Source organism: Zophobas morio, unplaced genomic scaffold, assembly GCF_036711695.1.
Source record: "Zophobas morio isolate AGI-343-1 ecotype UQ-CSIRO unplaced genomic scaffold, CSIRO_AGI_Zmor_V1 ptg000407l, whole genome shotgun sequence".
Lineage (NCBI taxonomy): Eukaryota > Metazoa > Arthropoda > Insecta > Coleoptera > Tenebrionidae > Zophobas > Zophobas morio.
The window spans coordinates 196,159-218,646 of NW_026972511.1; the positions used below are offsets into that span (position 1 = coordinate 196,159).

The 22,488-nt window shown below is 30.4% G+C and overlaps 2 protein-coding genes across 2 annotated transcripts; both read right to left on the bottom strand.

Annotated features, from left to right (window-relative positions):
* Positions 1-5,800: 5,800 nt before the first annotated feature.
* Positions 5,801-7,256, bottom strand: LOC135120679 (uncharacterized). Its single transcript, XM_064045018.1, has 8 exons — positions 7,134-7,256; positions 6,993-7,079; positions 6,792-6,848; positions 6,598-6,651; positions 6,456-6,495; positions 6,291-6,332; positions 6,071-6,176; positions 5,801-6,014 (listed from the first exon to the last, which is right to left on the bottom strand). The coding sequence occupies exons 1-8, from the start codon at positions 7,254-7,256 to the stop codon at positions 5,828-5,830; spliced, it is 696 nt and encodes a 231-aa protein (XP_063901088.1). The 3' UTR covers positions 5,801-5,827.
* A 6,067-nt stretch (positions 7,257-13,323) lies between these two features.
* LOC135120670 (uncharacterized) lies at positions 13,324-19,255 on the bottom strand. The gene is made up of 17 exons (XM_064045010.1): positions 19,114-19,255; positions 18,900-19,042; positions 18,638-18,730; positions 16,979-17,029; positions 16,615-16,656; positions 16,365-16,432; positions 16,222-16,310; positions 15,690-15,721; positions 15,158-15,281; positions 15,022-15,104; positions 14,841-14,960; positions 14,699-14,788; positions 14,557-14,632; positions 14,441-14,509; positions 14,278-14,390; positions 13,565-13,663; positions 13,324-13,510 (listed from the first exon to the last, which is right to left on the bottom strand). Exons 3-17 carry the CDS (start codon positions 18,725-18,727, stop codon positions 13,439-13,441), a joined length of 1,218 nt encoding a protein of 405 aa, XP_063901080.1. The 5' UTR covers positions 18,728-18,730; positions 18,900-19,042; positions 19,114-19,255; the 3' UTR covers positions 13,324-13,438.
* Between the last annotated feature and the right edge of the window lie 3,233 nt (positions 19,256-22,488).

Genomic DNA, 22,488 nt, shown 5'->3' on the forward strand with positions numbered 1-22,488 from the left:
GCTTGTAAATATTAAAAAAAAATTTGAAATATAATAAAAATATGTATATTTTATTTATTCTTATTATCTGTTATATTTATAAGCTTCTTATTATTAACTTCATATTTTTTTATTTATAATATAACAAATAAATTTGTGACTTTTAAAAATACTTAAATATTCAGTGATTTTTATTATATATTAATAGAAAGTTTTCTTTATAGACAGTTATTTTTTTTATTAATGACCCCCATGATTGTATAGTCATAACTATATGCGATCCCGCACAACCATTTATTGGTGGACACAGAAGAAAATGTTATTTTAGAGCATTGGCGGTGAAATAAACTCAAATGAGATTAACCAGGGCTTAGTAAATAAGGCTTAAAAATGAGGTGATTCAAATGGTTACTAACATAAGATGAGATAATTGAAACCAACTCATTGCGCAATATGATAGATCAATAGTATATTAGAAATAGTGACCTTTATCTCACACAGTTTTTAAAGTTATGGTTGCCCTATTAAGTATAGAGTTAGGAGGTCTTCGTAATTTGGGCATACAAGTGGTTAATTGTTATTTTCAACCCCTCTTCCTTTTAAATAGAGTTTATAAGCTGGCTATATTTGTAGTATATCTAGCCAGCCAGCTTTTTTTAAAACAATTTACAGCCTGTCTTAATGGTTCTTTTACAGAACTAAGATGATAAGAAGGTTCTTGATATCATTGCTATAAACTCTTTCTGCGTGTGAGAATTTGTTTATCGTTAGTTGGGAAATTTCAGTTCGAAGAGCTCCAATTTAGGTTACGGAGAATTCAACAGCTAATTGAAAGTTAGTTATACAAGTGGCGCTTGCATATAGCAAGTAAGAGTCAATTCGATTAATTATAAACATGTTAATAATATGCTAGCGCAAGGAATGCATAAAACTTTTGAAATAACACATTTGCCCGAGATAATAATCTGTCGGATGTAGTACGAAGTTATTTAATAAAAAGAGTTCTGGTTTAACAGTAACTTAATTTATAATTTAGCAGCTATAATTTAATTGTAAGGGCTATGCGGAGGGGAGGTTTAATATTATCACTATTGATATTTTTGATTTTAGGCCCGCAGAGCCTCTAAAAGAAATCGGTGGAGAAAAAGAAGAAGGGTTTACAAAATAGGTCTGCGCTAGCACCAGAGGTTTAATTCTCTGAAAATTAATTTTCAAATTAATGGTATTGAAGATGGAAATTGCTGTATGCATGCCTCCTTACAACCTCTTCCAATTTGGTTTGCAAAATACACGTTTTTTTATTGCTCGTCCAATACAATCTTAAAATGACAACTGTTAACAACAACTTTAAAACTTTGTTAAGTATATGTAACTACCTGAGAGTGAAGGTTAAGGGCTAGCGTGAGCCATTAAAGCTGGCATAAACGCAGTTTTTTTTTTTTTTCTCTATCTTCTTGGTTTAAGTTACCCTCTGAGTGCGGTCTAGGTATTTCCTGTGCATATTTTGTACCGAATTAGTTTATTAAACTATATATGCTTTTCTTAGTGTTAAATGATTATAAGTCATTTCCTATACAGTGTCATCAATAAGAAAATAAATACACATACTCAAAAATTAGCAAAACAGGGGCACTCTTTTGGAGCGTGTATTGATTTGTCCCGCCTATATTACCTTTCCTTTTTTTTCCTCTCGATGAAAGTTCGTAGAAAAACCTGACGAAGTATTTTATGGAAGATATTTGTGCATGTGGGGACCAAAAAAAATCAAAAAATATATTTTGATAAATATAAATAAATTTGTATAAAGGAATTAATTTTTGTTTTTATACGCTACTTTGGTGCTTGTTCCGGCTCTCGGTAATTTTGGTAAATAAAAAATATATATTCAAACATTTTTCTAGCCATTTTTCATTTATTTTTTAACCATTAAAATGTTTAAAGCGCGTCGCTTTGGTGTTTTAATGACCGTCACACGCCTCATAATTGAGCTCTCTACCAGCAGTCCGCTAAGTGCGCTTAGATAGGTTAACTTTTCTTAAAAAGAAACGAAAATTTGCTTTTGAAGCCAGCAACTTAAAGGTTCTGAAGTAAATATTTGGCCATAGCTTTACGGACGTTAATGGAGGCCTTCAAAGATACGGAGTGAGCTAGAAAAAAAAATTCTCGTTATATCGTCTCTGATTAAGTTATAAATTACGGTTAGTTTGTGGTTGCGTTACGTTTGTTATAAGAGGTTAATATGAGTTAACTATTATTGCATAAACCACGGCATCGTAATAAATGCGAAATAGTTACTTGGTTTTACACTAGTAGACTGTAGTACAATCGCCGAGTTATAAGCGTATAATCAGTTATTTACACAATTCTTATAGCCATTTTTTAATCTCAGTCACTATATATCATTGGTGGTATAATTAAGGTTCTCGATGGTAGACATTACTAAAATTCTTATTAATTGCACCTTACTGTTTGCAGGGTTAATTTCAGGCTAAAACAATTTCAAATGCGCCCCGCGAGGCATGCTTTACGCTAGAGACCTTCCTCCAGCAAAAAGTAGTTAGCTTTCCCATAAACACTATAAATTAAATTTATAATTAGGATTAACTTAGCAATATATAGCAGAAAGATTTAGTAAGGCTATTATTTAATAAAATTTTGACCAGATTACTAAAAATGGGTTCAAGTAAGCAAAATCTGTAAGCGAATTATTTAACATAGCTAACATGGGGTACGAAAAGATGACGATGACCTGTCAACTAATTTAATTTCTCTCAGAGAAAAATAAGACTTTTAGGCTTAAAAAGTTTGGTATACTAGCAGCTTGTAAATTTGACAACTTGCTTTTTAATATGGGTTTCACTGACTTTTCAAAGATATCTATAGTATAGTTTAAAAAGGGAAAGCTGTTATATATGCAAGGAGGCTGACGATATGAGAACTAATTAGTAACTATGAGTTCCAAATTATAATAAAAAGCTACCATAAGAAAAATAATTCTAAAATATAATTTTCTTTAATATACTATTAAATTGTGTTAGGACTTGCTACCTTCATAAACGATTTTCGGCCCCCTTAAAACGTGCGTCCACTTTTCGACGCGGTGGGAAATATAACGGATTTAGAGTTCACATACTCTGATTCGAGTTCGCCAGCCCCAAGAAAATGATAATTAACCGAAGATGGAAAAATGTGAAAAATAATAAAGTCTATGTTAATCATTTAAAATAAGAAGGGGGTTTTAAGACTACAAGGTCATAGTCCTTTTACAGTCAACAGAAAGTTTCATACCAATCTTTAATAGCTTTCTGCACTTCCATAATCACTATTAGTAATAATCTCGTATTTACGCACATGGACGAAATCCATAGCGGACCCAAGTACATAACACTCTTTCTATCCAACTAGCAATTGAAACGATTAAATTTAACGATATATCAAATCTTTCTTTTGCACGTTAACCGCTGCAAAAAGTGTTCAATATACTTTAGCCTTCATTTAATCGCTTTACGAGTAATCTCACCTAATTTCGTTTAAGTTTGTCTTTTCTTCAATCTCAAAGCTCTCTCCTTCAGTGCTATTGACTCTCCAAAAAAAACCAAAATTCTTCGGAGTGTCTTCCCTAATCACAACAATTTCTCTGACAAGCGCGCGAATCGCATTAACTAAGGGCGTATTCTTTTAAACATTCAAATTATCTGTACATTTTTAAAGCTCTTAAAATGTAATGACACATAATTCTGAAGATATTAAAACCTTTTCGGTGCACAGACGCTAGACTTACGAAACTCCTGACTACTCTCGTGTCCTCTTAAATATAGCAATAAAACTTCTTCAACTTACCCACAATAATACTATACCTTATACTACATGAACATAATTATCAAACCATAACATTTAAAGGGATTAGGAAAAGTAATGGAGACTTCAAAATGAGGACAGGATAATCTGGATTTATTTGTGTGCAACAAAATACCTGAAAACCGCAGAGAAGAGTTTTGAATATTAATGCTGGAAGGCACTAGACTAATCACCACTTTATAACAATCAAAATAGAGTATGTAAACTTATTTTTGATAACTATATAGGCTATCATTATAGATACGATTATCCCAAACTATCCGATTAAAATTAGAAAGGTTAACGTTTGTTCCGGAAAAAGTACAAAGCATAACCATCATAAGTTATAATGTTTGACCTTTTTTCCAATAAAGGTCCATGCAACTCCTGATTTCGTAGTTAATTTAAATTCGTAGCAGTTCGTATTGGTCAATATCTAAATCTTCTTCCACGCTTCTTCCCTTAAAAGTAGTACACTATCACACGAGTGTATAGTAGTAAAATTAGGGAGTTCATTAGAGGTTAACGCTAGCACAAGTGTTTTATAAAGTATAGTATAATTTAACGAAAGCTCTTTTATTAAGCTATTCCGGGTTAATGGCGGTCCAACTTATTTACAACGAGCAACCTGACGGGAGGCGGTGAGTGAAAGTATAAGCTTGTACTCTCACTTATGGGTCTTTCGTTAGTTTTATCTATGTTTCAAGTTAAAAACATTAAACCCTCGAGCTTTCAAATAAGCGTAACCGTTTACAAGTACAAGTTCTTATTTTATAATATAGGTTATATCCTTCGCTACAATTTAAATTCACAACTTTCCATTCACCTATCACTCTAGAGCTAATGATTGTACTTCTTATACTACATCCTAGGTCATTTATCAAGTGTAGATCAATCTTACAAAATCTATTTGCTTTGTCTAAAACTTATTAAATAGTACTTTGGTCCCACATATATTTGGCGTGTGTTAGATTAATGTCATCATAAGTAATTTAAAGCCTTCAGTACGTAGACCTTACCCTTATGCTCTTCTTTAAGTTCTTAAACACTTAGCTAAGTTATTCTACTTGACTATAGACGCTCTTCCTAAGTAGGTTGATTCTTTTTCTTATATGTTCTGGTTATGTATAACATCAAACAGTTTTTTGCAAACGTTGTAACGCTGTGTTAAATTTTGTATATCCACCAAGACAACCCTTAAATCTTGATAGGGCGTCAACTTCTTAACCGGTTAAAGGTTTAACAGCAGTTATGAGTTAAAAATATAATTAATCGGCTTTAGATTAAGGCCGCCCATATTACTTGGATCCGCAACTTCATGTTTGAGGGTGCTTTATTTATTTTCAATGTCTTTTTTAAAAAATCAAACCCTCAAAGAAGAAGGCGAGTTGTGAAAGTTACATATTTGATTAGGTGGAATTAACTTGTGCCAGCTTTCCAGGGGAGGCTAATTGAAACTTCTTTCGTTGTAGTAGCGAAGCAAGTTATCCTTTTATTATATTTTACATTACAAAAGCGTTAACTCGAATTAACTCAAAGTGTACTTCCGTTGTAATAGCGAAAAACTGGAATTCTCTTATTATTCTTTGTTAACGAAATAAGAGAGTGTTAACTAAACCAAACTTTTATTTTTGTAATCCTTATTTTTGTTAATCAGTGGTATTAATTAACATTAAAAAACAATCCCCGGCTACACTAAAATGAAGTAACTTTACATTCAAAGACTTATATGCTTAACAGCAGCAACCCTTAAACAGAAATTGGACAAAAAAAATGGTGGGGCCTGACCAGCCTGAGCACGTGTGGTTTGTGTTACAATGCTAATATGCTAACGTAGTAGTTATAGTAGCATGACAACTATACTATCTTCTTTAATGTGGACAGCTAGATTTATTTATCTATGATCACTAAAACTTTAATAAATCCTAAATGTTATCGAAATGGTGCATTATCTAAAAAAAGGTGTTAAATGGAAGCAGAACTATAACGCAAAAAAGGTAGTAGGAATTTATTAAAATTCGCTGTTAACGGAGGCTTTTCTGTTAGAATGAACATTAAATGCATACAGTATGGAGGAAAAGAAAGCAATAAAGCCGATTATCAAAGGCCATAAAAAATAATATTGAAACTGCCATGGCGCAGTAACCAATTTTTTAACATCAGCAAAACAGATAATACTTATGAGGAGTCCGACTAGCCTAAAAAGTTGGTCATTAATATCTAAACATTATTAAATCCTATAAAAAAGTGGCACCCGCAGAAAGGAGAAAAGTAAGCCGAAAAAGGTAGAAGCAACGACAAACTCGTTAGAAGAACGCAGAGGCTTAAAAAGGCAACAGAGAAGGATAAAAGTATTAAATCTATATAACAGTAATAATGAATATCAAAAAAAATTTAAAAAAAAATCTGAAATTAAGAAAGGAAGCACTTACTTAACAAAAAATTACTTTTTCTATAAAAGAAAAATGCATTACCTTTTCTATAATCAATGCAAATTTTTTTGGAGGTGTAAACAGCTAAGTTAAAACAATTAATGGAAGAAGAAATAAAGTTATTATATGTAAAAAGAAAAAATAGAATCAAATTAAAAAAGTTTTCAATATAAAAATGAAGCGAGTTATATACGAAAAAAAAAGAACTAGATAAAATATCAAGCGTCTGGTCCTCTCCCGAAGACGGCTATAAACAATAAGAATGCTTTAGGGAATGAGGCAGTTTAAGATAGAGTTAAGAGAACTCGTTGCACCTGCCAAAAAACAAAAGGAGAAAGCATAAAACAACCTGTGAAGTACTTCGAGGAAAGGGTGGATTTTCTTGATCCTCAGTTTTTATATTCTTATTATTGACAATAAAAATTTTTGTAAAAAAGCCAAAAACAGTTAAAATAACGGAACAACTTATACAAAAAATTACTAGAAAGGCTAAGAGAACTCGTTGTACCTGCCAAAAAACAAAAGGAGAAAGCATAAAACAACCTGTGAAGTACTTCGAGGAACGGGTGGAATTTCTTGGAGATCCTCAGTATTTAGATACTTATTATTAAATAACAATAAAAATTTTTGAAAAAAAGTCAAAACAGTTAAAATAATGGAACTTCCTTAGTAGTGAAGCAAAAGTACAAGAAAATCAATTGAATACTAGCAGTATCGCTATAAAAATAAAGTAAAGAAAGTAACCTTTATTGTAGGACATAGATGAAAAGTTAAAGTTGAAAAAGATAAACCCTGCGAATAAGTTAAAGATGATAATCCCAACAGCGGAACCTCCCACCATGTTATATTAATTCTAACAAAATTGTCAAAATTTACTATCAATACCTCAAAGCTAGCAAACGGGAAGTGAAATAATAAGGCTGCTCCAATAAGTGCAAGAAGCCATAAACAGATAATAAAGCCGTATAACACTCCAGAAAATCTGGAGATACCAGATGAACTAGACATAAGAGTACAAAGTATAATAATAAAAACTGAAGAGGATACGCTCTATATCTGCTCATTTATAGTATATTATATTAGTAAAAAAATGAAACAGCAATTTGCGTTAAAAACTAGCATTTTTTATTAATTTTAACGAATCCGATACGAGTCTGTCCATTCATTTTAGCAGAAAAACTGGGATAGTAAGCGATACAGCTAAGAATAATGAAATCTTAACATTAATATGGATCAGCAATTAACAGTATAGTTAAAACTACGCGCTTGCCCGTGACTAAAAATCTCTCGATTTAATGCGAAGCACTTTTATGGAAGATATTTGATTTTGCTTATTTCTTGTCTAGTTACTTAAGAGACGCTAGTTTTAACAAAAGTACTTGGCGTATTACAGTCAGAAACAATAGTCAAATTTTATAATTGTTGGAAAGGCGTAAGCAACTATATAAGAGTGTGTCACGCGACGGTGGTATTGTGCTGTTTAACTATCCTTTCGTGAGAGCTCCTCCTAACTGCTCCTAAAGAGTATGTGTGGCGGAGAGTATCATTATAGCGCAGAAGGCACGACGTCTACGTTGGAAGGTTCGATTAATTTATTTTGTCGCGCTTGACGCGAGGGCTTTATTGCTAAGGAGTGGTAAGCCCAGACTGCATATGCGTATGTCATTACCGGCCGAATGCACAACACATACAACTTTCGCTTATAGTGCAACGAGACCGTGTTATGGCTACACAATTGATTGATGATATAGAGCTTGAGGTCCCTGCCTTGACATTTGCCACCACAACAGAGTAGATTTCGTTATCCCCCTATATATGACACCGCGTAATACCATTACCAGCTTTGGCAGCTCAGTGTGTTTAGTTTATAAAAAACGCCTTACTCTTTGCTGCATTTATAAGGAGACTCTATGACGACATCAGCTAGCAAGCGCGTCGAGTTAACGCTGTAGATGTTATTGTAGTAGGACGGTGACTTTGACACTAATAACTCATCGTACCGTCGGCGTAAATGGCAACCCGCGTTGGGAGATAACTGGAAGAGGCTTGTAGCCTGTATAGAATGCGAATAGCAGTAGTAATAGAAGAGAGTTTTACGGGACCTCAAAATTGTCAGGGTTACTTGCCATCTCAGTCAGGACACTGCTAACTACTTTTATATGGTCTTTGTTGTATATAACTATCATACAACAATTTATTATATCATATCCAACTAACTTTTTTTTAAGCTTTAGCTCAAGTGTGGAACAGTACTTGTGTAAAAGTACTATAAATACACACGAAGTATAGGTTTATAAAAAAGTAATTTTTTTTTCTCTCTCTCATTTTGCCATCGTTGCCTTATTTTGTGCATATTACTTATGTAGTATATGTGCATTTTAACAGCCTTCAATAGCTTTCACTTCATGATACTAAATAGTTAATATTATTTATAGGTAAGGACCAGGTTTAAAACACTAAAAGCAAAGATCGAAAAGAGTCCCGTCGGTAAGAGCTAATTCTACGACCTTAAGCTTAGCGTCAATAGTCTTGGCTTCCAAGCTACAATGAAAACTTACAAACCCTGTGCATAATTAACCTTATTATTTCACTTACATTATCTAATGATCCAATCAGATAATTATTAGAAGACTGGACAAGCAGTCTACCCGATCAGGCTCCTTTTACTAAGTACTAAGTACTAAGTACTTTGAAGAATTTAGTAAATATTCTTATTTTTTTTTTGTACTTAAATCGACGGCATCTTTAAAGGCATTGCAATTTTTTTGACAGTCAATTAACATTTGGACTGTTTAAAAATCACCTGTCTCCAGACTGTTAACAGGGTGAACACACTAATATAAAAATACTAATAATAAAGTGTTATTAAAACTTCAAATAGTAGAAGATATACTAGTAAAAACATATATAATGAAATACAAAAAAGGTGTGATAATATTGCAACTCACTCGAATCTTTACTTTGTGATAACTTTATTAAATTTTAAAAAACTTTTTATAAGGTTAATATTAAGGAAAACTATGGATATATATTTTTAAATTAAAAAATAGGTTTTGAATAGAAAAAAACTTTACAAAGCGATGACCTTTATTTTTTTAAGAAAGTTGTCTAGTCGATGGCTTATATTGGGTTATGTTTGATCCCGTGTGGCCTACTGGTCAGGCTTTAGGGCGTATACAAAGTTTTAAATGAAAAGGAAGAAGTCCGTTTATAGAATATCTTTTTACTAACACTCTAATAAAGATGGCTTGACCTGGGAGTCGTTAAATATACGTAATACTAGTTCTAAAGGCTCAAAAAAAACTAATGGCAAGCTGCAACCTTTCTACCCAAATATTAAAGTAAAAATATACCTTACTTATGTATATTACATTACAAAAAAAACATTATTTAGAGCAGCAAAGAAAATCTCAGTAGTTTAAAACCTTGACGGAGACTTAAACTCAGGGCAACACCCATTGTTCATTACTAAGATATTAAAAAAATGGTAGACGAAGGTACATAATAAAACGACTGTTTACATTCAAGGTATGATAAAAAAACAACTTTTTTTTTTATGGTTGTTAATTCGTTATTGAAGACTGAAACTAAAATATATATATTTTACAAAGTAAGAGGGTTACGGAACTTTTAGTAATGTTTTTTCTAATTTTATTTCACTATGGGTGATAGAGTTTATTTTATGTAATTACCAGATAATATTGTTAGTCCCCATAAGATAATGTATTAATTTAAAAAACTATGAACTGATGGTTATATTAGTTTTAAAAAACTGGCTTATTAAAAATTCACCTCATTAACCCGAAGCCAATGAAACGGCTTTTTGTCTTACTGGAAACTTTTCTTTAATGCAGCATGCTTTTTGTGTGAGAAAAATCAAGTAAGAATTTTAATTATTTTTAATTAATTATGACTCTCAACAAATATAACTCAGTTATTAGTCTAAACTCTAGCGATGGCACCAATTTAGAATTCTAACTTAATAATAAAAGAAGGATCCTCAGTTTATTAATTATTAATGCTGTACAGAACCAACGACCAGGTTAAGTTCTCGGGTGCAGATGCGAAGTAGCTTATTAAACTGAACTCTTTTTAGTCTACTTTTCACTTTTAGTAGTAGGCGCTGCACCTTAGTGCAGTCAGACCTAGGATTACTAATTTATATGGATGTTTTACTATATAAACTACTGTAAGGTTTTACTTTAGTAGAACAAATAACCTACTATCCCTTCAACAACGCTAGCTAGCTAAATGTTCTACAAAGGTAGAAACTAGGTATGTCTCTCCCTTTACTATCCTTTATTTCTTCAACTGCTTGTTAGTTGTTGAAAAAAGTACCCTGTCGAGTGTATAAATATATCTACCGGTTAATAACACTTTAATTTTTGTCCCTTGCCAAAGAGTAGCTAATTTCCTAGAACTGAACCAACACTAGCGCCGATTAACTTTAATTTTTTTTAAAACTATAAATTATATTATAAGTAATAGTAGACACCCTGAAATAACTTATAATGACAAGCTCTTGCTCTTGCCTTAACTAACTAATATTTTACACATTTTAAAATGTTAAAAAAAGGAGGGAAAAGAGCTTGACGGCATAAAAAAAATTCATGTTACTAAAAAAAGGGCAGGGATTACCATAACTGTATTCCTAAATTGTAAAGGTAAAAATATATCCTTTTTCACATGGGTCGAAGTTACAATAAAATTTGTTAAATAAGATAAAATAGCAATACTTTAAATTCAAGAGGCTTATAATACTTTTTGGTTAATCGGAAGTTAAATAAAGTTTCCAATATAACTGCAAAAAAACCTACTAGGAGACTAACAGACGTTTTAATAACTAACCTGCTGGGCTATAGTTCCAAGAATCTAAAAGATCTTCAACAATAAAGGTCACAATTTGTGGGGACAACCCAACTCATATATTTAAAACAAACATGAATTTTATTTAAGAGGAGTGTATAGCTTTATAGCGTACTTAACTAAGTGAGTGCTGAAAGTCTTTAATAGCCCGTTCAGAAAAGCAAACTGGAGTTTTCTTCTAAAATAAGCTTTAACTGTTTAAAATTTTCTTTGCAGCTTTTAGGCTCTTTAGTAATGTATACGCCCTCTAGACGTTAAGCTACTATTAAACTATCCTATAGACAGTTACTGACAACGCTCTGTTCGACCCTATAAACAAAAACAATATATTAAACTTATCCTCTAGACGGGGATAGAGCTAAAATTTCTTTAAAGCCCCATGGACTGGAGAGCCGTTACATACAAAGAACAAAAATCTCATTGTTTATTAAGGTTAATATGAATATATATATATATATATATACACTATTTTAAAAATAATCTTGACGGATTGAATCTTATGTTACCAGTCAAAGTAGCTTGTTATTTTCGAAGCCTTTAGTTATTTTACATAGCACTTAACATTAAAAATTGCTTCTACCTTCTTTTTCCCTAAGCATTTTTTATTTTTTTTTAACATGAATTTCTTATAAATAGTAATTAACTTAAAATATCGTAAACTTAAATTAATTAGTCGTAAATTTGCAGATCTGTTGAATAGTTTATTGAATTCAATATTTGTTTACCTTGAAGCTGTTTCGCGCCAGCCCTCGCATGGTACCTCGACAATATGGTCAAACGTGAGTGCTTACGGTTAGCTTTCACTCCTGCTGTTGCGTTGACTTATTTGTTCTACTTAATTTATTTGTTAATTAACAATTTTTCTTTATTAAATTATTAAATTTTATAGAACCTATTTTATAACTTTGTACAAGTTGTACAGCTTTTGCGGAAGTTCATAGTTGTGGTCCGATCTGGCCTAACAGTTTGAATATTCCCTAAACTTTATATACCTTTTGTTTACTTAGTCTTTTTAAAGTTTCAATTCTTTGCTCCTTGTTGTTCTATTTATGGGAGAATTAATTAAATGAACTAATAGGTGTGAATCTACCTCCTTAAATTTATATTAAAAAACTGGGATGGCGTATTTTTACCTTGAATAGTTTATATACTACTTTTATTAATAGTCTACTGCACTCCACTTTAATAAATTAGGAAGCTTAAAATTATTGTATGACTAGTTAAAGAATTAAGCTCTACGTAATCGCTTGAATGGTAACCCTCTTTATAGTGTAAATTTCCTTATCATACTAAGTATACCTCTCTGCAGGACTTAAACGATATTGCAAAGGGGTTTACCAAAAAATATTACGATGATTTTCAAAAACTACGTCACGTAATTTAGTTTGTATTGGCATTAATAAATTTAAATAATTTATAATTGTTTAAACAGAGTTTAGATCGCCTTTACATCGATGATGCTTTTCTTATATGGAATGGACATGGTTTTGTAGGAAAAACTGCCATCTTAGAGTTTTATTTAAAAAAAATACCAAAAGTGCGGTATCAGTTACAAACTGTCCAGTGCCAGCAGTTTCAACCTGGTTTTTTATTTATTTCATATAAATATATTTTTAAATCAATTTAATTGGTTTCTTACAAAAAAAATATTTCTGGCTTATTGTTAGATTACTTACTTTATATTACTATTTATTTATAGGAGCTCTTATGTTATTAGTTGTGGGAAACGTCACTTATGAAACAGATAAACACTCGGAGAGATTTAGATTCACAGAAACTTTTTTTATTGTAGTTGTTTTGCAAACTTTTACACTTTTTACTATCTAACTAAAACCATTAATTTATAAATTTTAATTATTATTGTAAACGTGTTAAACAGTTCAACAGAAAATATAGTCGATCTTTTTTTAATTTTAATTTTTTTTGGAAAGTGATAGTTTACTTTAGAGTAAGTTATATATAATATTTTGTACAATTTAAGCGAACTTATGTTAATTATATTTATCTTTGTTACAGTGCGAATTATGTTATGATAAAAAAGTCTCGTTTACTTATAAAATGTTTGTGATTAGTTTAAGCGAATTCTTTAAGTTAACTTTACTCTTTAAATTTATTTTTTTATCAGTTATAAACTTTTTGAAGATTAAAAGTTTTACTGCCCCTAAAGTTAAATTTTTAAAGCAAAATAAATTCTAATTTTAGGTGCACAACCACCTGGGAGACTTTTTAATCGCTCGAAATGTGTTTCGCTTTTTTTAAAATTCTTAAAAATAAATTTTTTAATCATTTCTTTGTCATTTTGTTATTACTCCAGTTTTTTAAATTCAAACTTCGCCAAACTCATTTTCATAATAATTCAAAGCTCGAGCGAGCGACACTTTGAGGCCGTCGCAAATCTAAAGGGTCATAATAAAAATAATGACTCTAATAATCAATAAAAACATAATAACATGTGCTTCTTCAGGAGGAAAATCTTTCATTTTAGTTTCAACTTTTCGATTAATCTTCTTCAGCCTTTCATAGGTTTCTTTTATTCTTCCGGGATTTATCTATTATTATATAAACTGTGTTGGATAGAAAATTCACAGAAAAAAACTAAATTAACTTTTATAAATTATAACTTTAAAAAATAAAAAAGTTGAAGTATAGAAAAACATAAAAAACGGAAAACTTTATAAGAAATGTAAAATAATTTTTTTTTTCAGTGGTTAGTTTAGCGAAACGGTCACTTCTTATTGACTATGCTTAACTCACGTGCTTGACAATATACACAATGCATTTATCTTCGCTCTTTTTTAAAACAATAATAATTAATAAAAGCAATAAATTTAAAAAATTCCTAAATAATATAAAATATGCATAATGTGAATATTAAAGAAAAATAATAAATACTTTTATTGACTAAAATGTTAATAATAAAAAGGAAATAAATCATGTTTGGCTTATAATATAAAATAAAATAGAATTATATAAAAAAAAATTCTATGGTGTTATAATAATAGACTTTAATATAAAAAATGAGTCGAATCTTATAATATTTATAAAAACTAATGAAAGTAATAAAAAATCTACTGGTTTTCGTTAATTACAAAATAATAGAAATGGAATGAAATTTAAATGAATTAATATAAAATTGGAAAAAAAAAATTGTAAAAAAACTGACACGTGTCGAAACTTTGGAAGAAGTGATGGATCCCCAGAAGTGCCGTAAAAGTTCTTGCACAAACTTTTGATAACGATTGGCTCTTTCCAGATTTTCGGGGGAAATTTTTTCTTCTAAATAATGATAATGATAATAATAATAATAATTACTGAAAAAAGTTTACCCCTAAACTTGAGAGATTCCGTTTTGGTTAACTGGTATAAAATCGAGACCGCACCCTCTTCTAAAAAACCTTTACAAAATAATAGTAGTTATAATAATAATTTGTAATAATAGTACTTGTTTCGCATAAAGTTGGGTTCCAGGTTTGTATTTTCTGAATGAAATTCTGGATGTCTACAGAAAAGTCGTCTTTCTATTAGTAGAAAATAACAAAAAATTTTCTTAAAAGTATAGGAAAAAAACAGAAAAATCCATCCACGTGGCTGTCGGGAGAATTAACAAAGGAAGAGCAGTAGCGATCCCCGTGCCTTATTTCGAGTGGTTTTGCTTGAAAACTATCGCGCAGCAGCTGCCGTTATTAATTATTTATTATTTCCTATTGTTTTTATTATGATGAATACTTCGCCTTCTGCGTTACTGTTTAAGCTTTCGGCATATTCTTGCTGAAGGATTAGGCCAGACATTGCATTTACTTGCCTTATTTTGCTATCAACTTCACCTTTTTCCTCTTCATAATAACCCTGAAATTTTTTTTTATTAATGAAAAATAGTATAATATAAATATAAAAGGAGCTGTAAAACTTCTTCTTTGAGACTTCCACTTTCAAACGGCTGTGTGTTCCTTAACAGGTTATTCTGTTTCACATTCAAAAGATTCATATATCCTTTAACAATAAAAATAATACTATAATAATATTTTAATGTAGTAAAGTAAAACTTTGATGCTCGGCCATTAGACAATCGTGGAAAGAGACTTCTGCCCCTTCGACTATTCCGGTACCTCGTGACTCATAAACCAGTACTGACTCGATAAAGTTCTTCCAAAAGGTTTCTTCAGAAATCTGAAGGCCAGTTTCATTATTGGATTGAACAAAACGGTTAGATTTTTGTCGAATAATATTGCCCAACAGAAAATGTTTATGATAGTTATATTTTATAGCGGCTTGGGCAGATATGACCGGCTCTCAGTAAAAATGTTTCATTGCTTTTAAAAATGACGTCCGACCAATCAGTAAGGAGTTGTGCTTAACTACATGACATTTAAAAACTTTGGTGAACCCATGAAGAAACCAGCTGGCTTTCCTTAACTACTCAGACGCGTGCCTATAAAGTACTTCTTCGTATACAGTTTACGACTCTATGAAAGCCAATCAAGTTTACTGATACAAAATAAGAAGGGTGCTGATTGAGTGGAGACGGTAGCCATAATAAGTTGATAATAATAAAAAACTACAGAGCAATAATAATACCTTCGAAATATTTTCATCGTATTTCTGTTTCACTATTAAAATAGTAATTGGGTATAGTTAATGCATGCAGTAAAGCAATAACGAAAATAAGAAAAAGCAAGAATAGCATTGCTTTTTCGGTGTTGAACTTAACATTTTACATTTTAATAATTACTCATATTTATTGTATAAGAATGAATTGTAGCCCAATGAACCTTTGTAAAAGTGTACTAGAAATAGTATATGTAATGTTTAATAATATATATATAGAACAAATATTAAAATTTTTAAACACATCCGACTACAAAATATTTACTTTAAGCATATAAAAAAGTTTTTATTGGTCAAGAAAATAATTTATAATATATCTAATTGGTTAATTTCATATGTTGCGAACATGATGTAGAGTTCAAGCTTTTTTAATAAATTTTAGTTTGTCAAAAATATATACAACACGGTTCTTTGTTAGATAAACTATTAAGTTAGTATTTCAATAGTACTATTAAGTACAATAACAATAAAGAAATAGCAGCAGAAATATAATAATAATAACCGGTTGGATACACCCTAAAAATAGATTGTATAAGTGAAGAAGTCAAGCGGACTTTGATGGCTCCATTCACGTCTTCTTTTATCATGTTTCTTAAAGCAGTAGTAATAATAATAAGAACATAGTAAATAAATAAAAACAATTACTTAATATCGCTCAGTAATGAAGCCGAGACGCCCATGCGTAGCGGTGGAGTTTCTTGCACGGCCTCTTCCTAAATAATAAAATAATTGTAAAAATAACTAGTATTAATAATTATTATCTATATGAGTTTACTATAATAATATATTAAAAAGAAAAAAAATAGTTTAAAGTTTACTTTATAAAACTTGAAAAACGAATTTGACCACGACTGTACTCAAAATAATGAATAAATTATGTAATAAATGAAATTACCAATCGATGCCTTGAAAATTTTTTTTCAGGGGGAAGTCTTAACTATTTGTTGGCAAACGTTAAATAATAAATTATAATAGGCCAATTTTAAAGTAAAGGAGAAGCGCTTTGGCTGGTTAATTCATTAAAAATTTTGCAATGTTATCAATGTTTTAGCAATAAAAATTATAACCAATAAAAAAGGGTATACGAATATACCATAATGAAAAGATTTAAGATTTATTTCTAATATATAAACTTTCTTTAAAAATAGAACATCGACATAACCCTCAAATAACTATAAAATAGATAGATTTTATAATCCATTATGTTCATAATAATAAAAAACGGGAAAAAAAATTAATGTTGGCTAAGGAAAAGACACTTTCTGGCTGAACCAAAATGAACTGTCCGAGAGGACATCCGGCACCAAGTCCTATTAAACAATAATTCAGGATTAAAATAATAACAATACTAATAAAATAATTTTTATACGTTACGAAAAATATTTATAAAAATGTTAGCCAAAAAAAAAATAAATTAAGCCAATAACAGCCTATTTTAGAGAAATGATTCAGTCACCAAAAAAACTTCTCAGCTAGAGAAACCACCATTCAAAAAAATTTATTTTTAATCCGCTTATCATTGAAGCTTTTCTCTTTAGAACAACCAATCAACAGCCAGGGTCGCTTGTCTAAAACATGCGCCGGTTCTTTTTTAAGTACCTGGGGAGCAACGGTCCAGCTCACGTCGCGCTCAAAAATTTTATAGTTCTCATCTTTGTTTAAAGACAATCATATTTGAGAAAATAACTTCAGAGTACTGATATTAGTACATCCATAATAAATTTTGAAAATCAATATTAAAGTTACTGAATCATAATAATTTATGTTATACAAAATTATTATGACTCACTAAAAAAATCAAAAAAATAGTTTTAAATAAATTTTAACATTAATTCAAGACTCGTTTCTACCAAAACTTCCAAACTTTATACTTAACAAAATTTAATTAGAAATTATAGTAACTTCCCCCTTAAAATTACATATAACTTTCCCGTGTGGAAAAATTTATAAATTAAGTAATGTAAGAACTTTACGGCAAATTTTTTTTTATTTATAATAAAATAATCAGCAACGTTTATGTATTAAAAAGCCGCTGTGATAAAAAAGGTAATTATAAATCCTGATCCCAAGTCAATGATAAGATATATTATATAACATAAAAGTTAAGTCTCTTGCGTGGTTATTTATATTATGCGTTGGGAAAAGAAGTTCAAGAACGTTGTAAATTTATTAAAAAATATTTTTAAAATAACAGTTTTAGCTAAATTAAAAGTAACTATTATAATCTAAAATCTGCGTTTCTTTAATGCATAAAGAAAATTTCAAAGTAAAATAATTAAATTGTATGATATAAAAAAATAGCTGCGCTCAACATTATTTTTGATTAAATGAAAATTTATAATTAAAAAAAAGTAGTTTAGGTTCAGCATGCAGATAACAAAGTTCCTTCACAATATTAAGAGAGAACAAAAGTAATTATTTATATATTATATATTTTAACAACGAAAACTATAAGTAATTATTTATATATTATATATTTTAACAATGAAAACTATAAAATAATAAAAATCAAATTTTAGTCGAAGTCGAATTCTGATCGAAATTTTTTCAATGTAAGTATATAATATTCTAATACATCCTAATAATATAAATATATTCACTTAATAGATTGTATCCATTTCCGTACATAAAAAAAACTAGCGAAAGAGTTTCATAAGGTTAGCACCAAGAATCAGTGAACAAATATAGTTAATTATGCGGAATTACCTGATACACACTTAGCCCTGACCTCCCATCATTTGTAATATTAATTAATTAGGTTAACACAATAAACAGTCAGGTATTCTATATTCACTTAATAGATTATACCCATTTCCGTTCATAAATAAAAATGATAAACTTATATTTTTGGTGTAACAAATTATCATTTTTGTAACTCGCAATTTTAAAAATTAATGGTATATAAAATTGAAATTAACCTGATGAAGCTTTCTTGTTTCCTCGTTTTCTGTTAAGGCTTGAATACGCTCCGCTTGAGTCGTGTTTAATTTAGACTTTGTAACTTCCATATTCTAAAAAGAGAAAAAGAGGCTAATTATAAAGTGACTATAATTATATAAATATATTTATGTAAATTAATAGATTTCTAACTTAAAATTTAAGTAATAAAAAGAATATATTTAGTGTCGGTGATTTATAGAGACTTGCGTTAATGAAAAACTTTGAAGTTTAAAAGTTAACCCCCTGTCTGATAGCTATAGCCTCAAGAATCCATTTGTAAAAGGTTAATTGGTCTTCTTCGTTGTCAAAAGTAAAAACTTTTTCTTTATCGTCTAAGAAACGAAACCTTACACGAAAAGGTTCCTTATCGCTTTTTCGAATTTCTAATTAATAATTAATATCAGTCAGTTTCTTTAATAGTTAGTCGAGCGTTTTAAAGAAGCTAAATACGCACTAATAATAGCTGAGACGGGACATTGACCTTTCGAGTTATCATCATACTCCCATTTTACAGTAAATGTAGAAACATAGAGTTTTCCTCTAATAATAGTGTTTAGTCTTTTACTCTTGGTAGAGATCGGACAAAGCAGTAGTAGTGTCTCGGACATAAAACTAGTAAAGTACTTTCCACTCCAACGGGGAAGGGGACGTTCACTATGACCGTTTTGCCGTCAAAATACCCCCAGGCATGCCCTTGTTAGATTCTTGAACTATAGTTTCCATATGCTAAAAGAGTCTTTTCGTAAGCCGTCTATACAAATGCTGTAAACAATTATATCAATCAAAATTAAGTCGCCATTAATGTTCTATTTTATTCATATAAGCTAATATTTATTAATTAATTGGGACATGCATCATAAGAACGTGATAAGCTTGTAAACAATAAAATTGTCCCTGAGAAAAAGACTTAAGATTTAAGATTTTTCTATGGATGTGAGCAAATAACGACCCCATCCGCAGTGCTATGTTCAAGAAAAGAACTGTTATTTTTAGTAAAGGAATTTCCTCAACTAAGCGCTACAAGGACCTAATAACCCCTTTCCTTCCTAATTTTGGTTTCTCCAGTTTACTACTTGTTAAGTTTCTTATTTTAAATATGGGTCTGTCTCTTTTATAAAAAATGTTAAAATTTAGCTTTTAAATTTATTTTCAAAATCTGTTAAATTTTATATCTAAAAATGGAAACTTCAAAAAGCGATTTATAAAGTTTAAAAGACGTCAAGGTGCGCGTTTGCATCATAAAATTAACCTTACAAATAAATTAGTTATTTGTAGGTAAAGATGCTTAAATATAACTGTGAACGGTTCTTTAACCGCATTACTTCCACTAACCGTAACTTAGAAAGAGTGTGTTTTTAACTATTTGCGTCCACCTAGTGAGGGAGATATACAAGCCAAAACTATCCTCTCTTTTACCCAGGCAAGTACTATATCCCATAACCGTGACTTATCGAATACCAAAGGGTCATACTGGCCTATTATTATTGTAAATAAAAAATATATAATTTGTTGGCGATATCATTTTTATTGCAACGAAAGTTTATTATACATTTATGCTTCTACAGTACATTTCGGGCTGTTGTGCTCTTCACCTTTTCCACAAAGAAAAGCGGAGCACTTAAATCTCACTGGGTCAAGCTGACCCGTGGGTCGTAGCTGAGATCAAAAAGGGTTAAGTTGTTGAGAGCCTTTAACAGTACTGAAAAGAACAGTTTAATTAAAGAACCAGAGGTAGTTTCTTCCTCTTTCTCGAGGTTTTCTGGAACCTAACTCCCCTCGGACTTTATTCAAAGACGAGCCCTATCTAACGTCTAAGACCTTCTGGATCTCAAAGACATTGAACTTGTCCCATTTAAACACTACCCGTTCCTTTACAAAGCAATGAGCTTTTAAGCTGTAATAAGTAGCGTAAAAGCTACCGTACACTAAAAGGGACGCCCGGTAATGGTATTTGTTACAATAAAGATTGCAGGTATGACAGTAGTTATTAACTAATGTTTTACTGTTCAAAATTATACACTTTACGTCTGATTGTAAAACTAACTTTTATAAAACAGAGTTAGTAGAAACGGTTTTGTGATCTCTCAAATGTGATTCTCATACTGAACACAAGAAAATCACCAGCGAAAACTTTTATTAATAAACCATAAACATTCATAGTACTATCCCGAGCAGTGAAATATGCTAGTATATAGATTACAGAGAGAGCTAGTATACAGCTCAGGCGGATGGGATTAGGCGTGAAGCACATCAATAAATCAATCCACTTTTCTAACTGTCTCATCTTACCGCCGCCACATTAAACCTTATGGCTAAGCGTGAAGTGTTTACGTACCAACAAACGAAAATGAAATTTATATACATTAAAATACAAAAAATTCGGTGCTCAAACTGCGGTCATGGTGTCTACGTGGCACACAGACTAATATTTATAGCAAATATTAATTATTTATAACGAACACCAAACCATTGCAAAAGCTTTGGGCAAGCTAACTTCACACAACTCGTAGAGACAGCCATATGTTCAAGCATATTAAATTACCAAAAGCCCTCTTCTTAGGTAAAATGCACGAAACAAAATTATAATCAACAGGCGCCTCCTATTTAACTTTTAGGCGCTTTTAATCGCTCATTCAAAAAGTTTTAAACTTATGGTTATATTAATGAAATTAACAATAAATATAAGGATATTACCTCAAAAATTTAAAAATTACATTGTTTTTCTTAAAAAGTGATTATTTTTTAAATGAGCAATTTTTTTTAATTTAAAAAGTAAATATTTTATTTTTTTTCCTTTAGTAATAACCTTTTTTTTTAAATAAACTTGGGTTGCTTCTTTAGGGAAAAAATAAATTTTTTCTAATAAAATAAATTTTATAATGATAAAAACAAATATAGCGCTTAAAATAGAATTTATTCATTTTTTTGTTTCCGGATAAGTTAACTAATTTTTTACCTATATATAGGTATAATAAATTTTTTGTATCTATATACACTAAATAAAAATTGTTTATGTTATTATGTTAAGTCATGAGTAAGTTACATGCACTTATAGTCTTGTTTTTTTTTATTAGTATTAGTTATGGACATAGTTATAAAGTCAACCAGAAGTTACCTAACTATCAAGGTATTGTGATTTAATTGTTAATTTTAAGGGTAATCACCTTCAATTTCTGTTCTTCATGTGATTGTGCGTAATATAACATAAGTCCATGTTCTTCTCATTTTCTGGAGGCTTAAGTGAAAGCAATATTTTGTAGTCCCCAGCTCAATATTTTGTAAAAGTATTTTACCCTTCTGTAGGGATACTATATGTCATTAGAAAAGTTTTTAGAATATGAGTGAAAATATAATGATAACTATGTGGTGAGTTTACGTGCATGATTTTTCTTTCTTATATTAATTAGGGCTACCCCATGCTCCACGTAGTTTCACAATTAATTCGTTTATAAATAAGAGGAGTGAAGAATCCTGCGGTGACTGCATTGGTATAATATAAAAACCTTATGCTTTGAAAGCAATAACGCTTAATAAATTAAAGGGTGCCTATGGATCCAACCAATGGCATGCTATACCGATTGGAGTGAAGAGGTATGTAAGATTTATGAGAGTGAAGGCTACAAATATTGTAAGTAATATATTAAAAATATCTGCTTCTCATTGATTTTTTATATTAAAAAAAAATAATTTAATATAAAAATTGTATAAGGCTCAGCAGGTGAGACAACTGCCAGCACCACTACGCCACCTGTAGAAACGGACACTACTACCTCAACTACAACGCCACCAAGTGAAACAGGGACTCCTCCATCGAATCCACCCACGCCCT

Bases quoted from the DNA above. Each gene is read 5' to 3' on its own strand.
- LOC135120679 (XM_064045018.1), bottom strand. From the start codon at position 7,256: ATGTCTAGTTCATCTGGTATCTCCAGATTTTCTGGAGTGTTATACGGC. The intron at 6,333-6,455 runs GTTCTTTTTTTT...GTTTTAACTTAG, and splicing joins GACGCTTGATATTTTATCTA to CTGTTTACACCTCCAAAAAA. The intron at 6,177-6,290 runs GTAATGCATTTT...ACTGTTATATAG, and splicing joins TTGCATTGATTATAGAAAAG to ATTTAATACTTTTATCCTTC.
- LOC135120670 (XM_064045010.1), bottom strand. From the start codon at position 18,727: ATGGAAGTTACAAAGTCTAAATTAAACACGACTCAAGCGGAGCGTATT. The intron at 17,030-18,637 runs GTTAATTTCAAT...ATTGTTTAATAG, and splicing joins AAACAAGAAAGCTTCATCAG to GACTTGGTGCCGGATGTCCT. The intron at 13,664-14,277 runs GTCAGTTTTTTT...ATATAATAATAG, and splicing joins CTTCCAAAGTTTCGACACGT to ATAAATCCCGGAAGAATAAA.